The sequence below is a fragment of the Urocitellus parryii genome, chromosome 6 (assembly GCF_045843805.1).
Source record: "Urocitellus parryii isolate mUroPar1 chromosome 6, mUroPar1.hap1, whole genome shotgun sequence".
NCBI classification, from domain to species: Eukaryota; Metazoa; Chordata; class Mammalia; order Rodentia; family Sciuridae; genus Urocitellus; species Urocitellus parryii.
Genome location: NC_135536.1, coordinates 11,675,147 through 11,702,364, shown reverse-complemented (window position 1 = coordinate 11,702,364; position 27,218 = coordinate 11,675,147). Strand labels below are relative to the sequence as shown.

Here is a 27,218-nt window from a genome sequence, read left to right as displayed (position 1 = left end):
TACATGATTAAGTAGATTTCCATATGTATAAACCTGTGGAAACATTATGATCAGATAAGGAACATTTCCATCAGCCAGGAAAGTTACTTTGCATCACTTTGTCATTCTTTTACTCTTTTCCCCATTGTAGACAATGACTGCTCTATAAATTAGTTTATAGTTTCTAGACTTTTATAGTAGGTATTTTTTGTCTAGCTTCTTTCACTCCACATAATGATTATATTTTGAAGTTAATCCATAATGTTGCATGTCAGTAGTTTACTCCTTTTTATTATTGATAATTATTCTATTTTATGGGTGTAACATTTTTTTCATTCATTGGTTGATGGACATTTATGTCAGTTTTTTTTTAAATGGATGTGACCATCATGTGAAGCTTTTTTTTTTTTTTAATTGTGCTGATATTACCTAAAACTCATAGCTGGGAGCAGTGGCACATGCCTGTAATCTCAGTGGCTGGGGAAGCTGAGGCAGGAGGATCGGGAGTTCAAAGACAGCCTTAGCAACTTAGCAAGGTCCTAAGCAACTTAGTGAGACAGTCTCAAAATTAAACAAACAAATAAATAAATGGGCTGGGGGATGTTGCGTAGTGTATAAATTCCCCTGGGCACATTCCCTGGTATAAAAAAATATTATTTATTATTAAATTCTCTTTGGTACAAGATAAGAATGATGAAATACTCATGAACATGTGAATTTTTGGACCGAAAAACAGGGTACAGTGATTGTGTGGTGGCTGTGATTATATGGTGAAATATGGTATATGGTTAATACTTTTAAGAAGTAGCTAAGTGGGTGGGGAGGTCAAGGTTGGAGGATCTGAAGATCAAGGCCAGCCTGGGCAACTTAGTGAGACTCTGTGTCAAAAAAAGGGCTGGTAGTGTATCTCAGTGCTTTCCTAGTATGTGCCAAGCTTTGGGTTCAATCCGCAGTCCTGAAAAAAAAAATTAAAAATAAAATAAAAATTGAAATAGCTAAACTGTTTCCAGAGTGATTATACATTGTTACATTTCTGCCAGTAGTGTTCAGGTTGCTCTGTCTACTCATTAGCACATGGTATTTTAGTTAAGCTACTTTAGTGGGTGTGTAGTGTTTATAATTTGGGTTTCCCTACCAGTCAGGGGAGCTTATGCATGTTTATGTATGTTTATGAGGCAGACATATATCTTGTTTGGTGATGTATCTGTTCAAATCTTTTGTGCACCTTTGGATATACTTTGCAAAAATTTTCTTCTGGTTGGTAGCTTGCCTTTTCATTTTCTGAAGTGTGACTTTTGAATTTTAAAGGTCTTTAATTTTTTTTCAATTTGCTTTTGTAAATTTCTATTTAGAGACAGGGTCTCACTAATTTGCTTAGCACCTTGCTAAGTTGCCAGGGTTGGCTTTGAATGTGTGATCTTCCTGCCTTAGCCTCCCAAGCTGCTGGGATTATAGGCATGTGACATCACACCAGGCTAAGATCTTTAATTTTGACAAAGTCTAATTTATTGATTGTTTTCCTTTATAGTACTTTCTGTATTGTATTTAATAAATCTTGGCCAAACCCTAGGTCACCAAGATTTTTTTCCTGTTTTATTTTAGAAATTTGAACATTTTAGATTTTACTTAGATCTATGATCCAGTTCCAGTTAAATTTTGCATATGCTATAAGTAGGGGTTGAAGTCCTCCAACCCCACCTGACTTTAGTGTGTAATAACAAGGGCCAGATTGTTATTGTAAAAATCAGTGTAGGGCTGGGGATATAGTTCAGTTGGTAGAGGCTTGCCTCACATGCACAAGGCTCTGGGTTCAATCTCCAGCACCACACACACACACAAAAAAAAAAAAAAAAAAAAAATTAGTGTATATGACTTCTGTATCTGTGGTAACATTCTAGTCACTGATTTCCTTCGGTACTGTTACTGGTGCACAGACAAGGATCTCCTAGGGGTCCCAGGTGGTTCAGGTTCTTAGCATCTCAGGCAAAGAATTGAACTAGATGCCAGAGATTGGCAGGCAAAGCAGAGGTACATTGAAAGTGACAGTAAACTCTTGGGAGCTTAGAGTAGGTCCAAGTGCTAGGAACTCAAGGGCCTGTTTATACAGAAGAGCTCACTTTTATTGGGCTGTGCTAGTTCTTCCCCTTCACCCTGGGTGGATTTGGGATTGATTGACAACTTGATTGACAGTTGAATTTGATATATTTGATATAATTTCTTCTTTACTACCCTTGCTTTTCTTCCCCCCTGGAAAATGTGCAGAGGAGGAGCAAACTGAAGTGCTAAAGATATGTTAACTAGCAACAAGTTAACTTTAGGTCAGTCCCTCAGGCTATTGAGTATGCCCTAGATTGGGGACTTTACTTTTAGGGGCTTGAATTTCCCTGTGATAGTCTAGCTTTTTCCCTTTAACCACAGAATGACCCAGTATCCCCTCAGAGGAAGGGGCTTCAGGTCGAGTGTTGGGTGGGGGCTGACAGCCCTAAGGGGTCATCCCTTCCCCTGTCCAGTCTGCTACTTAACACTACCATTTTCCAGTTTCTCCCATTGGTGGGCAAAATGATGGGCTCAGCCAGATAGAATTTAATATTTCAGTGCTGATGGAGATGCCTGCAGGGCAGAAACTGCTTGCATAGTTTCAGAGCCTTTTTAAGAAGGGTCCTAAATAAAGTATTTATAATTCAGAAATTGCCTGTGTTTTATTAAGGACTAAATAAACAACATTATAATGTATAATATTATTTGCAATAATGTTATAATCAAACCCAAACCTTTCATTTTGCAGAACTGAAAAAAATTGTAGTTAATATTTCTTTTCTTTAAAGAGTTCTGTACATTGTAGATTTTGCTTGAAAATGTTTTTGGCAGAATAAGTTCCATGTTTAGCATAAAAATGCTTATATATTTAATTATGAAAAATGAGACTGAGAATTCTCATTTGGTAGGTTCTTTTGGTAGTGTTTATAAGCTGAATTTACTTGACAATAAGGTTATAAGTTTTTTTTTTGGTAGGGTTTGTAAACAAAATTTGCTTAAAAATACAGCTGTGAACTCTATTTGTTTGAAAAGAGGATGATCTTGAAGAGGGAAGGCTTCACAGAAGGACAGCCTGCTGGGGAGAGAACACCTCTCCTCTGGCTCTGATTAGGGGAAGGAAATGATTTATACCTATGGATGGAAGGTTCTACTTAATCATGATGTAAATATCAGATACTCCCAGTTTTTAGCCTCTGACATTACTTAGATGGTGCCATTATTTGAGATAAGGAAGCTACTCACATGAAAATAAGAGCTGAAGGAAATGAAGCTAGCAATGCAGGTATCTGAGAAAAAGCACTAAAAGCAGAGGGAACAGGAGGTGCAGAAGGCCTGAAGCACGTGTGTACATGTACATTAAGAATGGAAAAAGACTTTTAATCTATGTTAATGAGAAGTATTGGTCTATTGGTTTTGTTTCTTTTTCTTGTGCTGTTTTTGCTTAGTTTTTGTTTTAGTAAAAAATGCTCATAAGATGACTTGAAAACTCTCCTATTTTGTGGGGAAGGTTGTGTAGAATTGGTATTAATTTCTACCTTAAATGTTAGGTAAATTTCACTAATGAAGGTATCTGGATCTGGAATTTTCTTTGTTCAGAGGTTTTTAGTACAAAATTCAGCTTCTTTAATAGATGCAGGGCTATTTGGGCTGTTTCCTTCCTTTTTACCTGAATTTGGGTAGTTTGGTATTTGGTAGTTTGGGTATTTTATTTCCTGTGAGGTTTTTTTTTCTTGGTTATAGATTTCTGTATCTAGTTGCATAAAGATCTGAGAACGGCTCTGTCTGATTTCTTTGATCTCCTCATTATTGCTCTTATTTCATTTCCTACTGTTCCTTCCTCCCTCTCCAGAATCCTTGCTGTTCCCCAAAGACAGCAAGGACACACGTGCTTTTAGTGTTCCCTCTGCTGTTAGTGCTTTTTCTGCATTGCTAGCTCCATTTCCTTCAGTTCTTTACTCAAACATGGGTTGCTTTCTTATCTCAGATAATGGCACTATCTTATGTAATGTCAGAGGCGGAAAAACCTGGGAGTATCTGATCTTTTTCCTGTTCTCGTCTCTGATACTTAAGCAGATTAAATCTTTCTTTTAAAAATTAAGAATGCTCACAAGATTTCTAGTGCATACACTAAAAATAAACTTTTATTTAGTTAAGATAGTACCTGCTTGGGTGTGGTGGTCTTCAAAAATCTCCATTCCACTGCAGGGCGTTGCACATGTTTGGCAAGTGCTCTACCACTCAGCTGCATCCCAGCCCAGTGTTTTTATTTTGGAAAACATATATTTCATCTTTTGGCATACAAGTAGACAAATAAATGTGGCTTTTTTTTTCAGGAAAATATTTCTTAATGTTTCAAAATATCACACATTTTTTAGTTTACCTCTAGTCTCTAATTATCCAAGAAAAAACTCACAATAGGTCTTTAGGCTAATTTTTGTTTCTTTTTTTAAGCAGCCATAGATGTATAACTTGTGTTTTTCTTTTAATCTTTGTTGCTAAGAAACATGGAGTGCAGCCACTGACCAGCTGTATGACCTTGAGGATATAATCTAGCTTCTCTGTGTTCTGTCATTGAAGTGAGGGAGATTTATTAGTCAAGCTGTTAAGATTCTTCATTGTGCTGTGACTTTGTAAATGAAACTTACTACTTATTCAGTTATGAACTTATCTCGAATGGTAAGTCCATGTATTTCTCCACTCCTTCAAAAATATCAACTATCTAGTTAAGAAAAAAAAAATAGAGCTCAAGGTATGCTAGTCAGTTCTGATACTTTTGACTAGTATTTTTTAAAATTAACATGTGTTGTTTTAATTCTTCATTTTGTTCAGGTAGACTGTGTATAAGAATGAAATAACTTATTGCTTTGTGAAATTATATTTTGTATCAATATCTATTTTGAATTTAAAACTCCTGTTATATCCTTTAGTTTCTTCATGATTCTCACATACATAGCATTTGGATCACATATAAAAATACTGATATTTAGGATATACATATTGTTATAATTTATAGAGATTAGGTTCCCCTGAAAGCTCCTGTGTAAAACAATGCTAGGAAGTGTGGCGGTGAAAGGGCCTTAACCTAATTGGTGCATTAATCCCCTGATAGGGAGTAACTACGTGGTGACTGAGGCTTGTAGGGTGTGGCTGGAGGAGGTGAGTCCCTGGGGGTGTGCCTTTCGAGTCTATATTTTGTGGGCTGAGCTTAGTCTCTCTTTGTTTCCTGGTGCCAGGTCCCCAGCTGCTTTCCTCCACCACACACTTTTGCCATGATGTTCTCTATCTTACCTCTGACCCCGAAGAATGGAGCCAGCCCTCTATGGACTAAGACTCTGAAACCTTGAGCCCCCCAAATAAACTTTTCCTCCTCTAATTGTTCTTGTCAGGTCTTTTGGTCACAGCAGCAAAAAAGTTGACTAAAACACATATTCTACTTTAAAAATATATGTACATGTATATATATTTGTATATGTATATATATAGATAACTGTATAGAAAACTTATCTGAATTATTCATACATCAAATTGCACGTGATATTAATAACAATTATATTTTTGAAATTTGTATATTTGAAGTTTTCCACAAGAGTAGATCTTAACTAGACACATATTGCTTAATGTCAGGGACACATTCTGAGACTTCATCATTAGGGGATTCCATCTTTGTATGAACCTCATGGAGTATATGTACCTACACAAACTAAAATGCCTACTGTGATAGGCAGTGTACATGGGACCTCCATCATATATCTGGTCCATTATCGACTGAAATGTCTTTATGCAGTGTGCTACTGTATTTTCACCACCAAAAAGATAAATATGTGAGGTGGTGGATATACTAATTAGCTTGCTTCTGGTGATAGTGGTTACACTTCACAATGTAAACATTTGTCAAATTATCATGATCACTTTGTACCATATAAATATATACAATTACAATTTATCAATTTATAATAAAAGGGTAAAAAAAACCTCATCACGTTGTACACCCTGAATGCACACAATTTTTATTTGTCAACTATACCTCAGTATAGCTGAAAAAAATTTTTTTTCATTTAGGATAATTATAGAACTGGTAATTCATATATTGCTAAAAGAAATATTTGGCTGTCTAAAATAGTTCTTATTTATAAGGGACAACAGGGAGAAAATTGTCTTTCTTTTAAAGAAGAAAATATACATGTGTGAAATTAATTTAAATGAATAGTTATTTAGGAACCATGAAAGATGTTAAAGGACAGATAGTTTTTAAAACAGCAGATTCTTGCTTTGTGGAGTGGTATTTTGACCCTGACAGAGACGAACTGGTGGACCTTGCACAAGTCCCATCAACTCTGTTGGCCTAGGAGTCTCCACTTTCACAGTGTGAAGATGGGAAGATGGGGGTTGGATTTCTGAAGTCTTCTTTAACTCCAGTATCATATTATATACTATTTTATTTTGTCCTTAGCAGTAGAGAAAAGGGATCATTATTTCACACAGCTTTTACAGATTGATTTTTGGTTGACTGATGAGCTTTTAAATATTATAATTGATTTGTTTGTATTACAATTCTTGTGTTTCAGTGCTTCATTTACACTAATATCAGTTAGAGGAGCAGACGGGAATCATTATGTGTTATTTGGGACTCTTTCTGGGTCATGGTGTCCACATAGGGGAAAAAAAAAATTCCAGTATTGTCTCCATGCCAGGACTTCTGAATCTGTGACTGTGGCCTTGACTGTTTCTCCTGGACTTTGGACTTGCTGGCAACCTGACCAATTTTTCCACCAAGGTGTCTCCACCAGAATGTCCTGCTGGTTTTTCAAATTCAGTGTGCCTGAAACTGAATTCATCACTTTTTTGTCTAAATATGCCTCTGCTTGATTGAGACTTGACCATCTTTTAATTCATTCTGGAGGGAAACCTGGGAGTAATTTTGTATTCTTTCTTTTCTTCTCAATACTCTTAACCATTCAGTCAATATTTATTGTCAACAAATTCTGTGCAACCATAAAGCATTATTAGATTGTGTTGGATAATCCTAAACATTTAAGTACTTTCTGAACAGTTGAATGGTTGAACCTATATCAGTGTCCCCTGTCTTCTATAGAGTCTCTTCCCCTTAATGTGATAGCTATTTATCATCCCTTCTTTCTGGAAGTGCTGGAAATTTGAGCCTGCTTTTATCTCTTCTTATAACTGTTGGCAGCTACTGTATCTTCCCTCCTGAGTTTCTCTCTTCCTGGGTTGGTAGTACCTCTTAGCTAGCCTTTTTCCCCTACTATGTCATAACATATTTATATATTTTAAAAAAGTGTTTTTTAAGGAGATTTTTTTTACCATTGTTTGTTAATGGGGAAATAGAAACACTGGTTAAAAAAAATAGCAGGGAGGAGCCTCTAGTGTTTCCAGAAATCTCCCAAGCTTATGTAGTTATTCCTAAACTCATATTTTATAATACTCCTGCTATAGCTCATGTATTTAGGACAGACCTTGATATTTTTCCCTCTTCTATAAAGTACTACAGAACAGTGCTTGTTCAACTTTTTTTTTTTTTTAACTATGACCCATAGTAAGGAATACATTTTAAATTGTGAACCAGCAGATCACGTGCATGTTTCTCTGCATATTACTGAAACTAGAATTTAAGAATAATTATCATTCTGTGTCTAATAAAGTGTAAACATAAGTTAACAGCAAATATAATCTTGTTAATGTTCAACTATAATATGGAAAAAATCCAAAATAAGCAACATAAAAAATAAGAAAAGATTTATTAATGCCTCTGGTATGCTTGAACCTTAATAAGTTAATTCCATTCCAGGACAGGTGACAATTGTGCTCACCTGTATACTGTTGTAAGCTTGGCAGCCAGTGCTTTCTGTATAGCTGGACTTTGCTTGAAACTTCTGCATACAGGGTTAACATGGCATTGTAATAGCAGTGGATAAGTAGCAGAAATTACCAGTAAAGATATTTACTGTAGCACAAATGTTATCAAATGAATCATGTGGTAACTCTTGCAGAATTGTCAATTTAGAGAACCTTGTCAACAGGCTGACAGTTAAGCTACTTCTTTTGATGGAACTGTGATCAGAAGCGATATCATGTCAGTTATGGATTTAAAGACTCACAGGTTAGAATCCTAGCTCTGTCTTTACTAGTTGAGTGACCTGGGCTGAATTGCATCATTTTTCTGGGCATGAGTTTCTTCAGATGTAAAGTAAGGATAAAACCACATTGGTTTTATATTGTAAAGATTAATGGGAAAAATGTATGTATAGTGTCTTGCCTGGCACATAGTAGGCCCTTAAATGTTAATTTTCCTTTTACTCTTCCTTTGGCCCTAATATGGAAAAATAAGTAATTTGTTTCTCTGTGATGCTTCTCTGACTTTATAAACAATGTTTTGAAGATTTAATCTTAGTTTAGTACTCTCATGTGGAAATATGCCATATTTGACAATTATTGATGTTATGGATTATAGTATTCAGTGTCTTCTGCTTTAGATTCTTTATCTTTGCCTTAGCAGTGGGTTTTGTCTTTTTTGGAAGTTAATTCTCCAAAGGTAATTACTTAGTTTATTTTGATATATTCATTAAAACATTAAAACTAACTGCTTAATTAATGTGAGTAAAGAAATGACTAAATACCAACTATGTAAAGTTTAGTTTTCATTGTGAGCTTGGAGCAAGGCTTGCATGTTATTCACTTCATTGTTAGAAAGTTGAGCACAGTATTGGTGGCTTTGTGTTGTATTTTGGATCTAAATGAAAGCTGCTAGGATTAGGATCACTGCCTCTGGGAATACAGATTGTATAATGTCCTGCACATAGTCAGACAGTAGCAAGGCTGGGGTTCTCAGATATGATTGTGACTGACAATGTCATGTCATCTTTTTGGGGAGGGATCTCCTTCTCCTCTCCCTTTCTCAATTGGGTTAGGACTAAATAAAGCAGGCCCTTTGTTCAGGCTAGGAAGGGATGGGACTTTTTGCTATATACTCAAAATTCTTAGTGTGTCAATTTATCTTCCTCATTAGATTTTGAGTTCCTAGATGATAGGAGTACTGTACTAGGATAGAGAAAGATAATATTGTTAAGATCTAGAGTCATTCTTTTATTTTTTGGTGGTGCTGGGGATGGAACACAGAACCTCATACATGTTAGGCAAGTGCTGGATCACTGAGCCACATCCCCAGCCCTGTCTCTATCTATTCTAGCTTGTGGCTGCTTTTTTTGGGGAAGGCATGGGATTTAGAAAATAGCACATATAGTCTTGTTTTAAGAGACCCAAGATAATGTTTCTGAAAGTGTTTTAGGCAATATCATATATTAAGGATTTCTGGTCCTTTTCTTTGTTGCTGCAAATTGGTTATTTTGTATTTCTTTCTGACTTCAGAGACTGGCTTTTTTTCCTTTTCTTTCTTTTATTGTAACCTTGTTTTTAAAAGTATTAAGCAGCACAATTGTACAGTTTTCTGTAATAATGCTACATAACTCAGGAGGAGCAGGAGCAGGTGGATGTTTTGATGTTGGCTGGATGCACAGTTTGGAAGGAAGGCAGTAATGTTGATAGCATGGGTTTTGGAATTGTACAGGCTGGATAACTTGGGCAAGTGCCTTTATCTTTCTAAAAGTAAAATAAAGTGAAGCCAACAGTAGTATGTTGAGAACCACAGCCAGAAGGGGCCCAAGCAAACTTCCAGCTGCCAGCAAACTCCTAGCTGCCAGCAAACTTCCAGCTGCCAGCAAACTTCCAGCTGCCAGCTGATGATTGGCTCACAGCGGCCCCAGCAACTTCTAGCTGCCAACTGATTGGCTCCTCTGCGGTGATGCTCATTGGGCTGTTTCCCCACCCTTTCAGACCATGGAGCTGCTCATTGGGGGACTTTTTTGTCTCTGCCCACGTGACCCAGCCAATCGGCCTCAAGAGCAGGAGGAGTGGGGGAGGTTGAGAGGCTTGTGGGAAGCCGGTGGTGGCAGTTGGGCTCTGAAGGTTTTTCCTGAGGAGCTGTTTTGTTTGGCGTGTGTGGTTCTAAAAATAAAGTTAGTTTCTTTTGACAAGTGACTCCTGAATTGTGCCCAGCCAGTCTGTGGCATTTGGTGGGCCGCACGGGTAACGACTGAGTGTAAGTGATAAGGTAAACTGCTCGCCCCTGAGGGCAGGGCAAAAGGATGGGTAGCCATTTTAAGATTCTTCTTTTGTTTTGCTTCACTTTTGTTTTAAGTTGCCTGTCCCTGGAGATGAGTGAGACGGAAGGAAAACCGCTCACATCTGAGGAACAGATAGGGAGAAAGGATGGATGGACATTTCAGGAGGCTATTATAATGATTTTGTATTGTTCCAATTTTGTTTCACTCTGTTTCAGTATTGTTCGGCGTTATCTTGTTGGGTTGTATTATAGTAGAAATATGGGATCAGAAATTAGTAAAAAACAAACTGAAAGAGTGTTAAGTAAATTGTTAGAGGAAGGAGGCATCTCAGTAAAATCAAGAGCAGTTAGGGCATACATTGATACAATACAAAAATGTAGCCCATGGCTTTTTAAGGAGGAGTTGTTAAATATATCACAATGGAACCATCATGGTGAAGATTTAAAAAGAATAGAAAAGAAAAGCCCAGGGACTCTGCCAGTTGGCACGTTGCCATTGTGGACTTTGGTATCTTGTTTGCTTAGTCCAAAGCCTTCAGTTCAGACAAAGGTAGAGGAAGGAGAAGACATATTGATTAAAGTAAAAGAAAAGGTCTCTCAAGTTAGTCAGAAAGAGGAAAAGATTCAAGTAAAAGAGAAGGTCTTTCGAGCTAGTCAGATAGAGGACGAAAGCTTAGAGCAGGAAAAAGCCATCAGGGGAAAAGTTACAATAGGAGACTGCTACTAACACCTTTCTATCACCAGAGGGCATAAGTGTCCAACCAACAGCACCACCTCCATATGCTGGGATGCTCCCAACCCTTGCAGTTGATAGTTGGGATCCTGAGACAGGATCTCAAATATTAACATGCGCTGTATTAGAGGCAGGAGGGCAGCGAATTCACCATGCTTTAAATTTCAAAACAGTGAAGCAGTTAAAAGAGGCTGTAACAACCTATGGTCCTCAAGCACCCTTCACTGTAAGCATGGTCGAATCCATTAACAACTTGAACATGACGCCAGCAGATTGGGCTAATATGTGTAAAGCTGTGCTAAATGGAGGACAATACCTGTTATGGAAGGTTGCCAATGAGGAATTTTGCAAGGAGATGGCTAGGCGAAATGCAGCAGCTGGTTATCCTCAGAGAAATCTAGATATGTTGTTAGGAAAGGGACCTTATGAGGATCAGCAGCAACAAATTGCATATGATCCTGGTGTATACGCACAAATTGCTGTAGATGCAGTTAAGGCATGGAAGAGTTTTAAGGACATGGAGGTTTACAAGGTCAATTATCTAAGGTAATACAAGGAGCTAATGAACCTTATGCTGAATTTGTAGATGGGCTTATTCAAACAGCTACCAGAGTTTTTGGGAATACAGAACAAGCAATGCCATTACTAAAACAACTGGCTTATGAGCAAGCGAATCGTTGGTGCAGAGAAGTCATTAGACCATGGAAACATGAAGATTTAAACACATATATTAAATTATGTAGAGACATTAATGAACAAGAGCAAGTCGTGGCAGCTGCAGTAAAACAGGCTTTAGAACAAGGGCAAGTCGTGGCAACTGCAGTAAAACAGGCTTTAGATGCCAGGCCAAGAACATGCTACAATTGTGAACAAACAGGACATTTTAAAAGGAATTGCCCCATAGGAGGAGGGTTTAACAAAACTAGGTATCAAAGTAGTAGAATACCGGGTATTTGCCCACGATGCCATAGAGGGAGACATTGGGATAATGAATGCCATTCTCAAACCACCATAGAGGGTACTCCATTATCAAAAAACCAACAAGGACCAGGTGTTTATCCATTATATCATGGAGAAAGGCATCGGGCTCCGTTGCCAAAAAATGGACAGGGGGTCCAATGCTCCAGGGCCCAAAACCACAAATATATGGAGCACTGGAGGAACCCAGCAACCCCATCAGGGTAGTGCCCAGGACACATTGTCCATCAGATCCCTCATCAGACAAATCAGAGGGAGCACAGGGTTGGACATCTGCGCCTCCGCCAGAGCAGTACTAACTCCAGAGATGGGAGTTCAAATCATTCCCACAGGGGTAAAAGGACCTCTTCCCAAAGGAAATTTGGGAAATTTATTATTTATTATTGGGACGCAGCTCTTCTACTCTAAAAGGACTTATGATCAATCCTGGGGTAATTGATCCCGATTATGAAGGTGAAATAAAAATTATAGCCACTTCTCCAAAGGGTATATCGGTAATTTCACCAGGAGATAGAATAGCACAGTTACTAATAATACCCAGCCTACATGATAAATTTTCCAGTCATACTGTAGAAAGAGGTTCCAAGGGATTAGGCTCCACAAGTGTAGATTGGGCGATGCTTTATTTAAATTTAGATTCTCGCCCCATGCTAAAACTAAATATTCAAGGACATGAATTTAATGGGCTACTGGATACAGGTGCAGACCTTAGCATCATCTCTCATCAAGAATGGCCAAAACATTGGCCATTACAACAAGCCACTCAAACGCTTCGAGGCCTAGGAGTGGTGACTAATCCCCATAGAAGTGCAATGGTATTAGATTGGAAGGATCCTGAAGGATGTGAAGGAACTATACAGCCATATGTATTGGATCATCTTCCCGTAAATTTATGGAGATGAGATGTCCTAGGTCAATTAGGGTTGACATTAACAAATAACATCAATCAAAATGCACCCACTATTATGGCCAGACAAGGTTTTAGGAAAGGAAAAAGATTAGAAAAACAAGAACAAGGTATAGCAAAACCAATACAAATAGATCAAGGAACAGACATACATGGGTTGGATTTTCAGAAATGGCCACTGAGACAATAAAAATTACTTGGAAATCAGAAAGACCAGTATGGGTTCCTCAGTGGCCCCTGACTAAAGAAAAGATAGAAGCACCCCATGACCTGGTCAAACAACAATTAGCGGAAGGACATATACAACCTTCTGTATCTCCCCATAATACTCCCATTTTTGTCATCAAAAAGAAATCTGATAAATGGAGATTATTGCAAGATTTAAGAGCCATTATTAATGAGACGGTTATTATGGGACCTGCTCAATCGGGGATTCCTCAATTGTCTGCTTTGCCAAAAACATGGTATGTTTTAGTTATAGATACTAAAGATAGTTTTTTTTCAATTTCAATTCATCCTGAGGATAGTCCACGTTTTGCATTTACTATCCCTGCACTGAATCATGAAGGTCCTGATCAGAGATATGAATGGAAAGTACTCCCTCAAGGGATGGCTAACAGCCCAACTATGTGTCAAATTTATGTTAACAAAGTAATCCAGCCACTTAGAAATCAAAATCCTGAACTACAAATGTTTCACTATATGGATGATGTATTATTAGCACACAAAGCTGAAAACACATTGCTAGAATGTTATGCTACACTTACAAACTTATTAAAAAATTATAATATAGAGATAGCAATAGATAAAGTATAATTAAATATTCCAATTAATTATTTAGGAGTTCTATTATCCTCAACCATGGTCCGTCTACCAAAGATTCAAATACGAGTAGATCAACTCAAATCACTTAATGACTTTCAAAAGTTATTAGGAAACATAAATTGGACAAGGCCTTATCTAGGTATACCAACAGGAGAGTTGGGACCTTTATTTGATATCCTAAAAGGTCCATCAGATCCAAATTCACCCCGAATGTTAACGCCTGAAACAAGAAAGGCATTAAACATCATTGAAACATATATGGAAAATATGCATTTGGATAGAATTGATATAAGTTTGCCTTTATTATTTATTGTACTACCAACAAAAAATATCCCTACAGGAGTATTTTGGCAGGAAGGTCCATTATTTGGATACATTTATCTTATTCTCCTAATACTCTTCTTACTAGGTATCCTGAGGCTGTAGGACAATTAATACTCAAAGGAATAAAAGCAGCAAAGGGATTGTTTGGAATTTCTCCCAATAAAATTATTACTCCATATACTATGAATCAAAATTGATGAGTTAGCTAATGAGTTAAATACTTGGGCAATAATGATGTGCAAATCTAATGTTTCATTTGATAACCACTTACCATCTAATCCTTTATTGTCTTTTTGGTCATCTCATCCTGTAATTTTTCCAAAAATGATAAGAAAAACCCCTATCATGAATGCTCCAAATATATTCACTGATGGGTCAAATAATGGTATAGCAGCAATAGTTACACCTGATCAAACTTTTACATTTTTAGTACCCAAACAATCAGCTCAAAAGGTAGAGTTTAATGCAGTATTACAAGCTTTTATGATGTTTAAAGATTCTGTATTTAATTTATTTTCGGATAGTCAGTATATAGTTAATGCTATTGTATCCCTTGAAGATGCTGGTAGGATTTCCCCTTTCTCTACTGTTTTCTCTTTGCTTTCCACTATACAAAGTCTAATCTGGGACAGAAAAGATCCGTTCTTTATAGGACATATCAGGGCACATACAGGATTACCTGGAGCCCTTAGTTTGGGCAATGATTTAGCAGATAAAACTACACATGACATACATATTTTCTTTACACTAGAAGAAGCTACAAATTTTCATAAAAAGTTCCATGTCAATGCTAATACTTTACAAAAAGCGTTTTAAAATAACCAAGGAACAAGCTAGACAAATAATAAAACAATGTCAAAATTGTGTGACCTTTTTACCACAAGTTAATCTTGGAGTCAATCCTAGAGGACTGATACCTAACCATATTTGGCAGATGGACATCACACACTTGCCAGAATTGGGAAAATTAAAGTATTTGCATGTTACAGTTGATACTTCTTCTGGATTTTTGATGGGCTTCCTTCATGCCAGAGAAAAACTAAAGATATTATAGCTCATTGCTTACAAAATTTTGCTACTGTGGGTGTTCCAAAACAGTTAAAAACAGATAATGCCCCTGGTTATACTTCTACCTCTTTTAAACAATTTTGCTCATCATTTGGCATTACTCATATAACAGGATTCCCATACAATCCACAGGGACAAGGCATAGTTGAAAGAGCTCATCAAACTATTAAAATGTACTTATTAAAGCAAAAAGAGGGAATTGGGAAGGGGTATATATTCCCCAAAGATAAACTTAAAATAACCCTTTTTACTCTAAACTTTTTAAATTTGGATTCATCAGGACTTAGTGCTGGGGAAAGGCATATGTGTCCAAAAAATGTGCATAATCTCAAGGTACTTTGGAAAGATATTCTAACAGGCCAATGGAAAGGTCCTGACCCAGTAATTGTCTGGAGTCGGGGGTCTGTTTGTGTGTTTCCACAGGGAGAACAGCAGCTGATTTGGATTCCAGAAAGATTAACTAAAATGATTTCTACAGACCAAAAGAAGATGATTTGGCTCAAATCCATAACAACTGATATCCAAAACTCCAGTTTGGCTATTCTTACATCTGCGACAGAACCAGGATGCTTATTTTTCAATATCTATTTTATTATTACCCTTTCCCACATCATGAAGTTCTATTTTGTTTTTTGAGCTCATACAGACCTAGATTAATGTTTTGCTGATCAGTTCTATTTTTTGACTATAGAGTTTTTAAACATTGCAGTGGAGATTTCATCTGTTAAAAGTTATAAGGCCTTTACTATTATGTTATGTGTTGTATGTATTATATTATGTGTGCACACTTGTGTTTTCTGTTATATGTTTGAATGTACGTATGTCCATATATCATATATGATGAGTGCTCATGAAAAAATGGATCCAAATTTTTTTTTATTCATGTGATTTAAATGGTTTAATTTAAATTGGATAAACAGCTGTTGAGGATTGTTTTAATATATGAACAAAAAAGGAGTTTAACAGATCTGTTTGTTTACTTTCACCTTTTCTTTTCATTATATTTAATAATTCTGTGCAAGATAATGTAAATTGTTAAGAAAATTGTTTTCTTTTCGTGCCTTCTAGAATGTTAAATAATTTTTTCTTTAGCCATTATTGCCAGACTTCCTATCTTCATCCCAGTGCCGGTGAAGACAAAGATAAAACCAATCTACAGCTTCTGCAATAGCCATCACTGAACTGCTTGCAGAACTTGCCTGGACTATGTATCACTTGTATGCATTGTGAACTCACTTGTATGCATTGTGAACTATCTGTTGGTGCAGCGACTTGTGGTAGTGTTGGGGTATTTTTGCTGATGGTGTCATCGGTGGTACAATTTTTCCAAAAGGAGCTGTCAGTTGGCTTGGTGTATCTTCCTCCTTTCTGCTTGTCATGGTTGTTCAGCTAAAATTTGGGGGCCAACAGAGGTGAGGCAAAGAACCTCACCCCCCCCCCCCCGCTGGTACAAAGACCTATCCACAGGTGTGGCTGTATACTGGACTGGTAGTCAGTGATGGGTAAGATCCAATTGCAATGGTACCAACCTAAGACAGGAGGCTGACGCCTTGAGGTCAGCTCATTCGATAACGGGTAAGGACCATATGTACTATTGAACAACCTAAGGCAGGCATGGTCCCTAAGCCACATGCTTGTTGTTTAAACAGAGAGGGGGAGATGTTGAGAGCCACAGCCAGAAGGGGCCCCAGCAAACTTCCAGCTGCCAGCAAACTTCCAGCTGCCAGCTGATGATTGGCTCACAGCGGCCCCAGCAACTTCTAGCTGCCAACTGATTGGCTCCTCTGCGGTGATGCTCATTGGGCTGTTTCCCCGTCCTTTCAGACCATGGAGCTGCTCATTGGGGGACTTTTTTGTCTCCGCCCACGCGACCCAGCCAATCGGCCTCAAGAGCAGGAGGAGTGGGAGGTTGAGAGGCTTGTGGGAAGCCGGTGGTTGCAGTTGGGCTCTGAAGGTTTTTCCTGAGGAGCTGTTTTGTTTGGCGTGTGTGGTTCCAAAAATAAAGTTAGTTTCTTTTGACAAGTGGCCCCTGAATTGTGCCCAGCAGACTGCGGCAGTAGTAGCTACTCATTTTATAAGATTTTTGTAAGAATTAAGATGAATGCAAGTAAGGTGTTTATCAATACAGTGCCTGACAGTCTATTGGATGCTCTGTTTTTCTTATTATTATGAGGAAAAGAATTGAAGAAGTAAGGTTGTAAGAGTCAGCCCTAAGTAGTGGTGAGATTAAGGTTGGCTAAGAAGAAAGTGAAACCAGGAGGAAGTTAGAACCTGGAGCATAGGGAGGAATTCAGGGAATAGAAATGTGATGAGAAGAAAATTTGGTTTAGCATCCTAAAATGGAAAGACATGGCCAACAAGCAAGATCAGACTTCAGAGATGGAACATTTCCAGGTTGTAGGATCATGCCTCTGACAGGAGGAGTGGGCTGCTGACGTGGGGTGGAGATTGTTTAAATCAGAAACAATTTATGAAGCCCTTATTATGTGCTACTTTGCTAGGCAAGGGGGAAGGCATAATTTGGGCAAACATCCTTGGATTACAGGAGGTATGAAATTAGCATTGGTCTGAAAGATGTTTACCATGACAGTGGCAGAAGCTATGACAATAAAGACTGCTAAACTTTTTTATTATTATATCAAGAATGCTTGAGTGCACTGACTTATTTTTCATTGGTTTAATATATTACTAAAAACGGATCTTTAAAATAGGTGCATCTCCCCCTGGGAATTAAATAATTAGTAACACTAATTTAGAACTTAAAAGATAGCTGTCCTAAATTCATTTATTTAACTAGTCTTATTTTTTCTCTCTTCCCTTTTTAGCCAGTGTTCAGATGATGATTAACCCAGTTCTTTTTGGTTGTAGAAGGTTTGTTTGCTGAGTGGCTTGTGTCCTTTTGTTTCTGAGTGAGTATCCTAGAAAAGGAGCTTGCCCCAAAGAGCAGCGCTTGGGGCACACAGGAGCAGCTCAAGGTGCAATCGTGATGCTTTTTCCTGGAGCCTGCCTTCCAGTTGGAAGTTGTAGGTTTTGAAGTCTTTGAAGCTTGGTATTTAAAAAAGAGTATAACATTGATGAATCATTTATTTAAAAATTGCACATTTCAAATCAAATAGTAATATATTTTATGCTTGACTCCTCTATTTGATTTTTTTTAGGCTCCTTCCATTCAATGATGGTAGCATAGACACATACTAACCATAAATACATGGTTTTTTTTTTATGTGGACTATGATCAAAATCAGCAGGAGATAACAGCTGTTCCTAGCCTCAAGGAATCCCCAGGTGTTCAAGTGTAGTACCCGCTTCTTTGCACAGCCAGGTCTACTCTTCTCAGTGTCTCTTTTGAATGATATATAGCTCTTTCCCAGACTGCTTCACACTTTTCACTATTGTGCATTTAAGTAGACTATAGATTGTTCCACCTCTCCTGGTTTTTTTTTTTTTTTGTTTTGTTTTAATTTTTGGGGATACCAGGGATTGAACCCAGGTGTGCTTTACCACTGAGCCACATCCCTGGCCCCTTTTTATGATTTATTTAGAGACAGGGTCTTACTGAGTTGCTTAGGGCCTTGCTAGTTGCTGAGGCTTGCTTTGAATGTGAGATCCTCCTGCTTCAGCCTCCTAAGCTGCTGGGATTACAGGCATGCACACTGCACCTGGCTCTTTGCTTTCCTTTGCCATGACTTGACATCATTATTATGAAGAAGAGCCCTATTGCTAGGACAGACAGAAGCAGTGAACACCTGCTGTTCAGTACTAGATGGACCTTCTACTTCATTTGGGCAAACTGTTGCTGTTCACTCGGTTCACTTCATTCATGTAGCCTGGTTCCTCAGGCTCTTCTTTTTAAATTTTATTTTATTCTATTTTTTGGCAACCCTATCCATGGTAACTCTCAATGTTTGGTCCCCAGCAGTTTTCAATTTCTGAAATTTTACACAAATGAATCATACAGTTGTATGTATCTTTTTAGTACGGCATCTTACATTTATTGTAATTATTTGAAAGTCATTCATGTTTTTGCATGTATAAATATTTAATTTGTTTTTATTGCTGTCAGCACTCATCAAGGAGTTATTACAATCTGATCAACTGTCTACTTGCTAATAAACATTTGGGTTGTTTGCAGTTTTTGTCTAATACAAGCAAAGCTGCTATGAGCCTTTTGTGTTCAGGTGTACACGTGGGTATACACTTTCCTTTCCTTTGGGTAATGTCCAAGAGCAGAAGGTCTGGGGTGTTTGGAAGGTGTATATGTAACCTTTTAAGAAGTCGTCACACTTTTTTATTCATTAGTAGTATATGAGAGAAGTAGTTTCTCATTGTTCCTGCCAGCATTGGTGTATTTAGTTTTTACGATTTTATTTATTCTAGTGGATGTGCTGTGGTACCTTATTTTAGTTGTAATTTGAATCCCCTTATAAGTTTTGTTGAGCATTTTTTATTTGTTTATTTACCATTTGTATTTTTTTTGGCAGTGCAGCAAGGATTATTATATTCAAAGCATAAAGTAGACCACTTTTACATTATAGTGATATCAGATACCATTTGTGTTTTTTGATTGAAGTATAAAATCTTTTGTCCTATTTTTTATTGGATCTCCTTATTGCCGCAGTCTGGCTGGGCACAATTCAGGAGCCACTTGTCAAAAGAAACTAACTTTATTTTTAGAACTACAAACGCCAAGCAAAACAGCTCCTCAGGAAAAGAAACCCTCAGAGCCCAACTGCCACCACCGGCTTCCACAAGCCTCTCTCTCACACCAACCTCTCCACCTCCCACAATCCTCCTGCTCTTGAGGCCAATTGGCTGGGTCGCGTGGGCGGAGCCAAAGAAGTCCCCCAATGAGCAGTTCCATAGTCTGAAGGGCAGGGAAACAGCCCAATGAACATCACCGCAGAGGAGCCAATCAGCTAGATGTTGCTGGGGCCGCTGTGAGCCAATCATCAGCTGGCAGTTTGAAGGGCAGGGAAACAGCCCAATGAACATCACCGCAGAGGAGCCAATCAGCTAGATGTTGCTGGGGCCACTGTGAGCCAATCATCAGCCGGCAGCTGGAAGTTTGCTGGGGCCCCTTTGGCTGTGGCTCTCAACACCTTACTAAGTCTAAGAATGCTTTATGTAGTCTACCAGTCTGTGGCTTGCCTTTCCATTTTTGTAATGGTGCTTTAAAACAGCACACAATTTAAATCCTCATAAAGTTTGGTTGATTTTTTTTTTTTACTTATGCTTTTTACATCTGTTTTAAGAAATCTTTGTCAAACACAAACTCATTAGGATTTTTGAAAAGTTTTCCTCTAGAAGTTTTTAAAAAGTATTTATTTATTTTTGTGTCTTTAGTTTTAAGTGGATACATTAGTTTGTTTTTATGTGATGCCCAGGATGGAACTCAGTGCCTCATGCATGCTAGGTGAGCACTCTACCACTGAGCCACCACCCCAGCCCCCTCTAGAAGTTTTGTAGTATTGGTTCTTTGTTTCATGTCAGGGAGAGAGTCATTGTATTTGTATATGGCTATTCAGTTGTTCCCCACCACTTGTTGAAAAGATCACTTTCTTATTGAATTGTCTCCTCATCATTGTCAAAATGCGAATGCCCTTTACAGTAGGATCTATTTCTGGACTCTGTTCTTTTCCATTGATCTGTATGCCAGTGCCAAACTTCTTGTTTATTGTAACTCTGTCATAGATCTTTAAATTAAATATTTTTAGTCCCCCTTCATTCTTCTTTAATTTTGTTTTGCTTATTATTTATCCTTTGCATTTACATATAAATTTTAGAATAAGCTTATTCATTTCTATAAAAAGTCTGCTGGGATTCAGATTGGGGTCACATTAATCTTTATTTCACTTTGGGAGATTGACATTATAATGGTATTATGGTTTTAATCCTGAGTGTTTGATATCTCTATTTATTTATGTCTTTTTATTTCTGTCTAATGTTCCATAATTTTAGGTCTATAGATATTGCAGATATTTCTCCTAATTTTCAAATGTTTCATATTTGTATGTTAATACAAACTAGATTATTTTAAAATTATAATTTATGATTTTTTTCTATTATATAGAATTACAGTTAACTTTTACATATTGATGTTGTATTCTGCTGCACTGCTCAATTTACTTCTTAGTTCTACTAGCTGTTTTGTAAGTTACTTAGGCTTTTTGTTAAAGACAACTATATTTCCTATGATTACAGACAATTTAACTCTTCATTTCTAGTAAGATAAGCATTTTATCTCTTTTCCTTGCTTTATTGCATTGACTGAGACCTCCAATACAATGTGGAATAGAAGAGATAAATGGTGAACAACCTTGTTCTTGATAGGGGAAATAATTTCATTCTTTTACCATTAAGCATAATATTAGCAATAAGTTTTTCATAGATGCTTTTTTATATGATTTAAGAAGTTCTCATCTATTTCTGTTTTGCTGATAGTTTTAAATCACGAATAAATGTTGGATTTGTCAAATTTATCTGTTGAGATAGTCACATGTCTTTTTAAAATTTTTATTAACATTGGTTGATTTTCTAAAAATTTAAACTTTTGACTTCGAGATAATTATATACAGTAGTGAGAGGTAATATAGAGAAGTCCATGTACCCTTAGCAAGTTTCCCCCTCTTGTAACATCTCAAAAACCTGCAGTACAATATCACATTCAGGATACTTATATATAAGATTTCCACGACCACAGGACCTCTCATGTTTCATTTTTATAGTCACACCTATTTCCCTCTTGACCTTGTACCCCTCATTAGCCCCTAGAAACCATTTGTATAATTTTGTAATTTCAAGAATGTTCTATGAATGGAATTATACAATATGTAACCTTTTGTGATTGTTATTGTTTTCTTCACTGAGCATTATTCTTTAGAGATCCATCCAGATCATTGCATATATTAATAGTTTGATCTTTTTTAATGCTGAGTAGCATTCCTTGTATGGATGTGCCATTTCTCCCATTTAAGGACATATGGTTGTTTTCATTTTTTATTGTTATTAAAATAAAGGAACTGTAAGCACTCATCCACATATTTTTATGGAACATAAGTTTTCATTTCTTTGGGATAAATGCCTAAGAGTACAAATTGCTGGTTATATGCTGTATGTTTTTAGTTTTTTTAAGAAACTGCCAAACTGTTTTCTAAAGTGGCTGTGTCAGTTTACATTCTCTTTAGCAATGAATTTAGTAATCCTGATTCCTTTGCTTTTGGTAATATCATTCTTTTTTATTTTAGTCAGTCTAGTAGGTATGTAGTGATATTTCATTGTGGTTTTATTTGTGTATGCCTAATGGTTAATTATATTTAACATACTTTACTGTGTTTATTTGTACTCTTTATATTATCTTCAGTGAAATCTCTCTTTTGTGTTTTTTGTCCATTTCTTAATTGAATTGTGTTTTATTACTGTTGGTTTTTGAGAGGTTTATTTATAGGTTAGATAATAGTCCTTTGTCAAACATACAATTTGCAAATATTTTCTCTCAACCTGTTGTGTGTCTTTTCATTCTCTTACAGGGTCTTTCACTGCAAAAATTTTAAATTTTGGTAAAGTTCAACTTAACAGTTTTTCTTTCAATAGATCATATGGAAGTTTAAGAACTCTTCACCTAGTTCTAGATCTAGATGATTTTCTCCTGTTTTTTTTTTTTTTTAATTTTAGAGTTTTTTGTTTGCATTAATTTGACTATATATTTTTTTAATTTTTATGCGTGTAGATACCCAATTATTGAACAGATTGTCTTTTCTCCATTGATTTACCTTCCCATTGACTTAAGAGTCTGTCCCCCCACCAATGCAATACTGTCTTTGTATACAAAGAATACAGCTTGGGAGGACAGATTCCTCTCATTTCATTCTTCTTTTTCAAAATAGTTTTAACTATTCTTACTTTGACTTTCTGTATACATTTTAGAAAAATATTATCTATGTCTCCCCAAAATATACTAGTTAAGGGAGCATTGACATATTTACTATGCTGAATTTCCTAATCTATTAACAGAGCATGTCTATCATTGTTTAAAATAACCATTGATTTCTTTCATCAGTGTTGTGTAATTTTCAGCACACAAGTACTCAGTTTGTTGGTATTTTTTTGAGTGACTGTAAATGATAATGAATTGTAATTTCAGTGTACATGTATTGAATTTTGGCAAATATTTTTCTGCATTGAAATGATGATGTGTTTTTTTCTTCTTTAGTCTATTAATATGATGGACTACATTGATTTTGAATCTCAAATAACTCCTATTTTATCATGGTGTATAATTATTCCTTTTATATATTACTGTACTTTACGTGGTAATATTTTGTTAAAGATTTTTTCCCTTTATATTAATGAGAGATAGTGCTCTATATTTTGTTGTTGCTTTGCCTGGTTTGGGTGTCATACTAGCTTCTTTAAATGATTTAGAAAGTGTTCCCTCCTCTTCTGTTTTCTGGAAAAGAATGTAGAATGGTGTTAATTCTTCAATAAGTATTTGGTTAAATTTCCAGTAAAATTATCTAGACCTGAAGGTTTTTTTTTTCTTTAGGAGTTTGAAAATATGAATTCTGTTTTCTGAACAATTGTAGGACTATTCAATTATCTCTTTTATATTGGATGAATTGTGGAAAGTCTTTTTTTTTTTTTAAGAAACTAGTTCATTTTCTGTCATCAAATTTTCATGTGCAGAATATTTTGTAGTGTTCACTTCTTACCCCTTGTTGTCTGCAGGATCTGTGGTGTTGTCTCCTGGTTCAATCCTGATATTGGTGATTTGTGTCTTCTCTTGTTTCTGCCATTCTTGTTTTGTCATTCTTGCTAGAGGACAGTCAATTTTCTTGATATTTTAAAACAACCAGGTCTTTCTTTGTTTTACTCCTTTTCTCTATTATTATCTGTCCTTATCCTCATTAATTTCTGCTCTTCATTGATTTTCTTTCTTTTTAAAATTGTGATTATTTACTCTTTTAGGTTTTTGAGGTGGAAAGGTAGATTATTGATATGAGAGTTCTCCTGTTTTGTAACGTGTGTACTTAGTGCTATAAAATCCCTTCTCTGCACTGCAGTAGCTGTATCCCACAAATTTTAATATGTTCTATTTTCATTTTCATTTACGTCAACATTTTAAAAATTACCCTTGAGACTCCTTTAACCCTCTTGGAGCATGTAGAGGTATGTTGTTTCATTTCCAAGAGTTTTATGTTATCTGTTATTGATTTCTAGTTTGATTTGATTATCCTAAGAGAAAACTGCATGATTTTAATTTTTAAAAATCTGTTGAAGTTTGTTTTATGGTCTAAAATGTGTTTTTTCTTGATATGATTCCTTTGGGTTTTAAATCGAATGTGTTTTCTGTTGTTAGGTGTTCTGTTAATGTCTGTTAGATCTTGTTGGTTAGTGGGATTATTGGGTCCTCAGGTGTCCTTCTCATTTCTATGCAGTTTTTCTACCCAGAGAGATGGGTGTTAAAGTCTCCACCTATGCTTGTTTATTTGTCTGTTCCTCCTTCCTGTTCCATCACTTTTTGCTTCACACATTTTGCCACCCTCCTTGGTGTATCTACATTTAAGACTGCTGTGTCTCTTGGTGGATCATCTTTTTTATTATTATGTCATGGCCCTGTCTGTTCCTGGTGCTTTTCTTGTCTCAAAGGATTTCTTTATGTGCTATTGACATAGCCTCCTTTCTTTTGATTCACATTTCCATAGTGTATAATTTTCCATTCTTTACTTGCTGATATTATTTGAAATGAGCTTCTTATAGGCTGCATATTGTTATGTTTTAAAATCAACACCCTGACTTTTAATTTATGTGTATCACCCATTTATATTGAATGTAATTGTTGATATTTTATGGCTAGAATCTGCCATTTTATTTTTTGTTTCTGTTCACTTTGTTATGTTTATGATTTCTTTTTCCTCTTTTGGTTTTCCTTATTGTTCTTCCTGTGAAATGATTTATCTTCACATTTACGATGAATTAAAGATCACATTCCTTTTTTTTCTACTTAAGAAGTTAGTGAATAGAATTTACTGAATATTCAATATTAAATATTTCTGATATCTGTTTGTCCAGTTAGCCATCTATTTACCCATTCTTTCAAGAGATATGTATTAAACCTGCACCTTGGGTCAGGCATTGTTATATTGAGATAATTTTTTCCCCAGATACTTCTCTTTTAGTTCTTTAGTAGTGTATTTAATTCTTGTCATTACTGTAACAAATTACCACAGACTGGGTAGCCTAAAACAACAAAATATATTTTCTCATAGTTATGTAGATAAGAAGTCTGAAAATAAGAAATCAACTGAGCCTTTGGGGAGAATCTGTTCTTGGCCTCCCTGGTTCCTGGTGGGTGTCAGCAACCCTTGACATATGGCTCTATCCCTCCCATCTCTGGGTCTGTGATCAGACTCCATTCCCCTCTTCTGTCTTCTTTGAGTGACTCTTTATTTTGTGGTGTTGGGGATTGAACCCAGGGCCTTGTGTATACTAGGTAAGTACTCTACCATTGAGCCACATCCCCAGTTCCATCTGAGTGACTCTTTTAAGGATACTTGTGTTATTGAATTTAGGGCTGACCCAGATAATCCAGGATGATCTCTTCATCTCAAGATCATTTCCAAAATTAAGAAAACATTCACAGGCTCCGAGATTAGGAGCAGACATCTTTTAGAGGGCTATGGTTTGACCTACTACAAGTAGCATGTTTACATGCCACTTTAAGTTCCCTTTTTTGATCCTCTCCCCATCTTGGTATGGTTCCTGATTTCATGCCTTCTATTTTTCCTTCTTAATTTTGTCATTAAAATATTTTCTTAGAAAATGGTGAGAACAGTGAAAAGATTATGATGTCCTATATTTCATATCCCATCATATTGCAATAGGAAAAAAGACTTTTTTACAGCAGGGTGGCTTCACTTAGAATCAGAACATATTTCTTATAAACAGATCTTAAAAACTTTGAGCCAGAAACATTACTTTAAGAAACTATTTTTAAAAACATGTATTAAAGTCTTATGTACCTCTCATAACTATAAATATTCCATTTCAAGAGAAGTAAAAAAAAAAACCAACAAATTTTAAATAAGCGAATGTTGTATCATTAATAATTAATATTTAAATTGGCATCAGTTATGGATAGATAGAATTTCCCTCTGAGGCCATTTACTAGCATCTGTTTGATAAACATTTAAACAACTTGCAGAACATTTGTCACTTAGTGGTATCTTAAAAACAATTTTTTTTTTGCAGTTCATAGAAATGGTTTTTCAGAAGATCTGAATATTTTTTGAAGGCATTTAGGCCACTGGGGTTTCATTTTGATTATTTTGGTAAAACCTTAATGAATGTTTTGTCAAAAAAGTATTGTATAATCAGACCCTACTGACCATTAAGAATATTAAGTGTATTTTTAAGAAGTTTCTAGAAACTCATGGAGCCAGTCTAGTGTAACAAGTAATTTCATTATGCTAAAAGAAAGTTGTGTACTTTGCTATAGTTGATTTTAATTGCCTGTCACTCTTGTTCCTATGATTATTATCTTACCAAAATAAAAATTTGTCTTTTGCATATGTATTTTTATAAAGTAAGTCGACTGGTAGGGTAAAAGGAGGTAGAATTTTAAAGTGAATTTTAATAGTAGACTCAAGACTTTAAGACTTAAAACATGTTTATAAACAGAGAATATTACCTTAGTATAAACATAATTAATATCTTCATGTATTTGTTATAATATTTACTTAATGAAATTTTATTTCTGATGTTATTTTAAAATTTCAATGATGTGTTTAAAACTTTGTAGGAAGTCATTAATAGTGTCAGTTTCCAAATGAATCTGTTCTTTTATAATTTAAATCAAGAAGTCAGCTTATAATTATAAATTTAACATTGGTGTTTTCTTTGTAAGTGCTGGTCAGGATATTCAAGGAACAAGTGTGATTGCAAATCTTCCATTTTTGATGCGACAGAATCCTACTGAGACGCTTCGGAGAGTCTTGCCAAAAGTCAGAGTAAGTTGGTATGAAATAAGCTTTCAATTTCTCATTTTTTCCCCAGTAGTGTGTTGTCATTCTTGGGAGAAAGTTTTGGTGCTTTGTGGCTGATATTTCATATCTAGTAAGTGAGGAGAGGAAGGATTACTTTATACATTTTGAATTACAGGAAAACATTTAGGGAGATTTGTTATAATGATTTCTTCACAAGCCATTTTTTCTTTAGAAACATTTTAGAGTCAG

General features: G+C 36.1%; 1 protein-coding gene across 1 annotated transcript in view; it reads left to right on the top strand.

Annotated features, from left to right (window-relative positions):
* Ppp4r4 (protein phosphatase 4 regulatory subunit 4) overlaps positions 1–27,218 on the top strand; it is a 52,486-nt gene that overhangs the window by 10,746 nt on the left and 14,522 nt on the right. Inside the window, exon 3 of the mRNA XM_026394265.2 lies at positions 26,891–26,993. Coding sequence (XP_026250050.1) covers positions 26,891–26,993 — 103 coding nt within the window. The remainder of the gene's footprint in view (positions 1–26,890; positions 26,994–27,218) is intronic.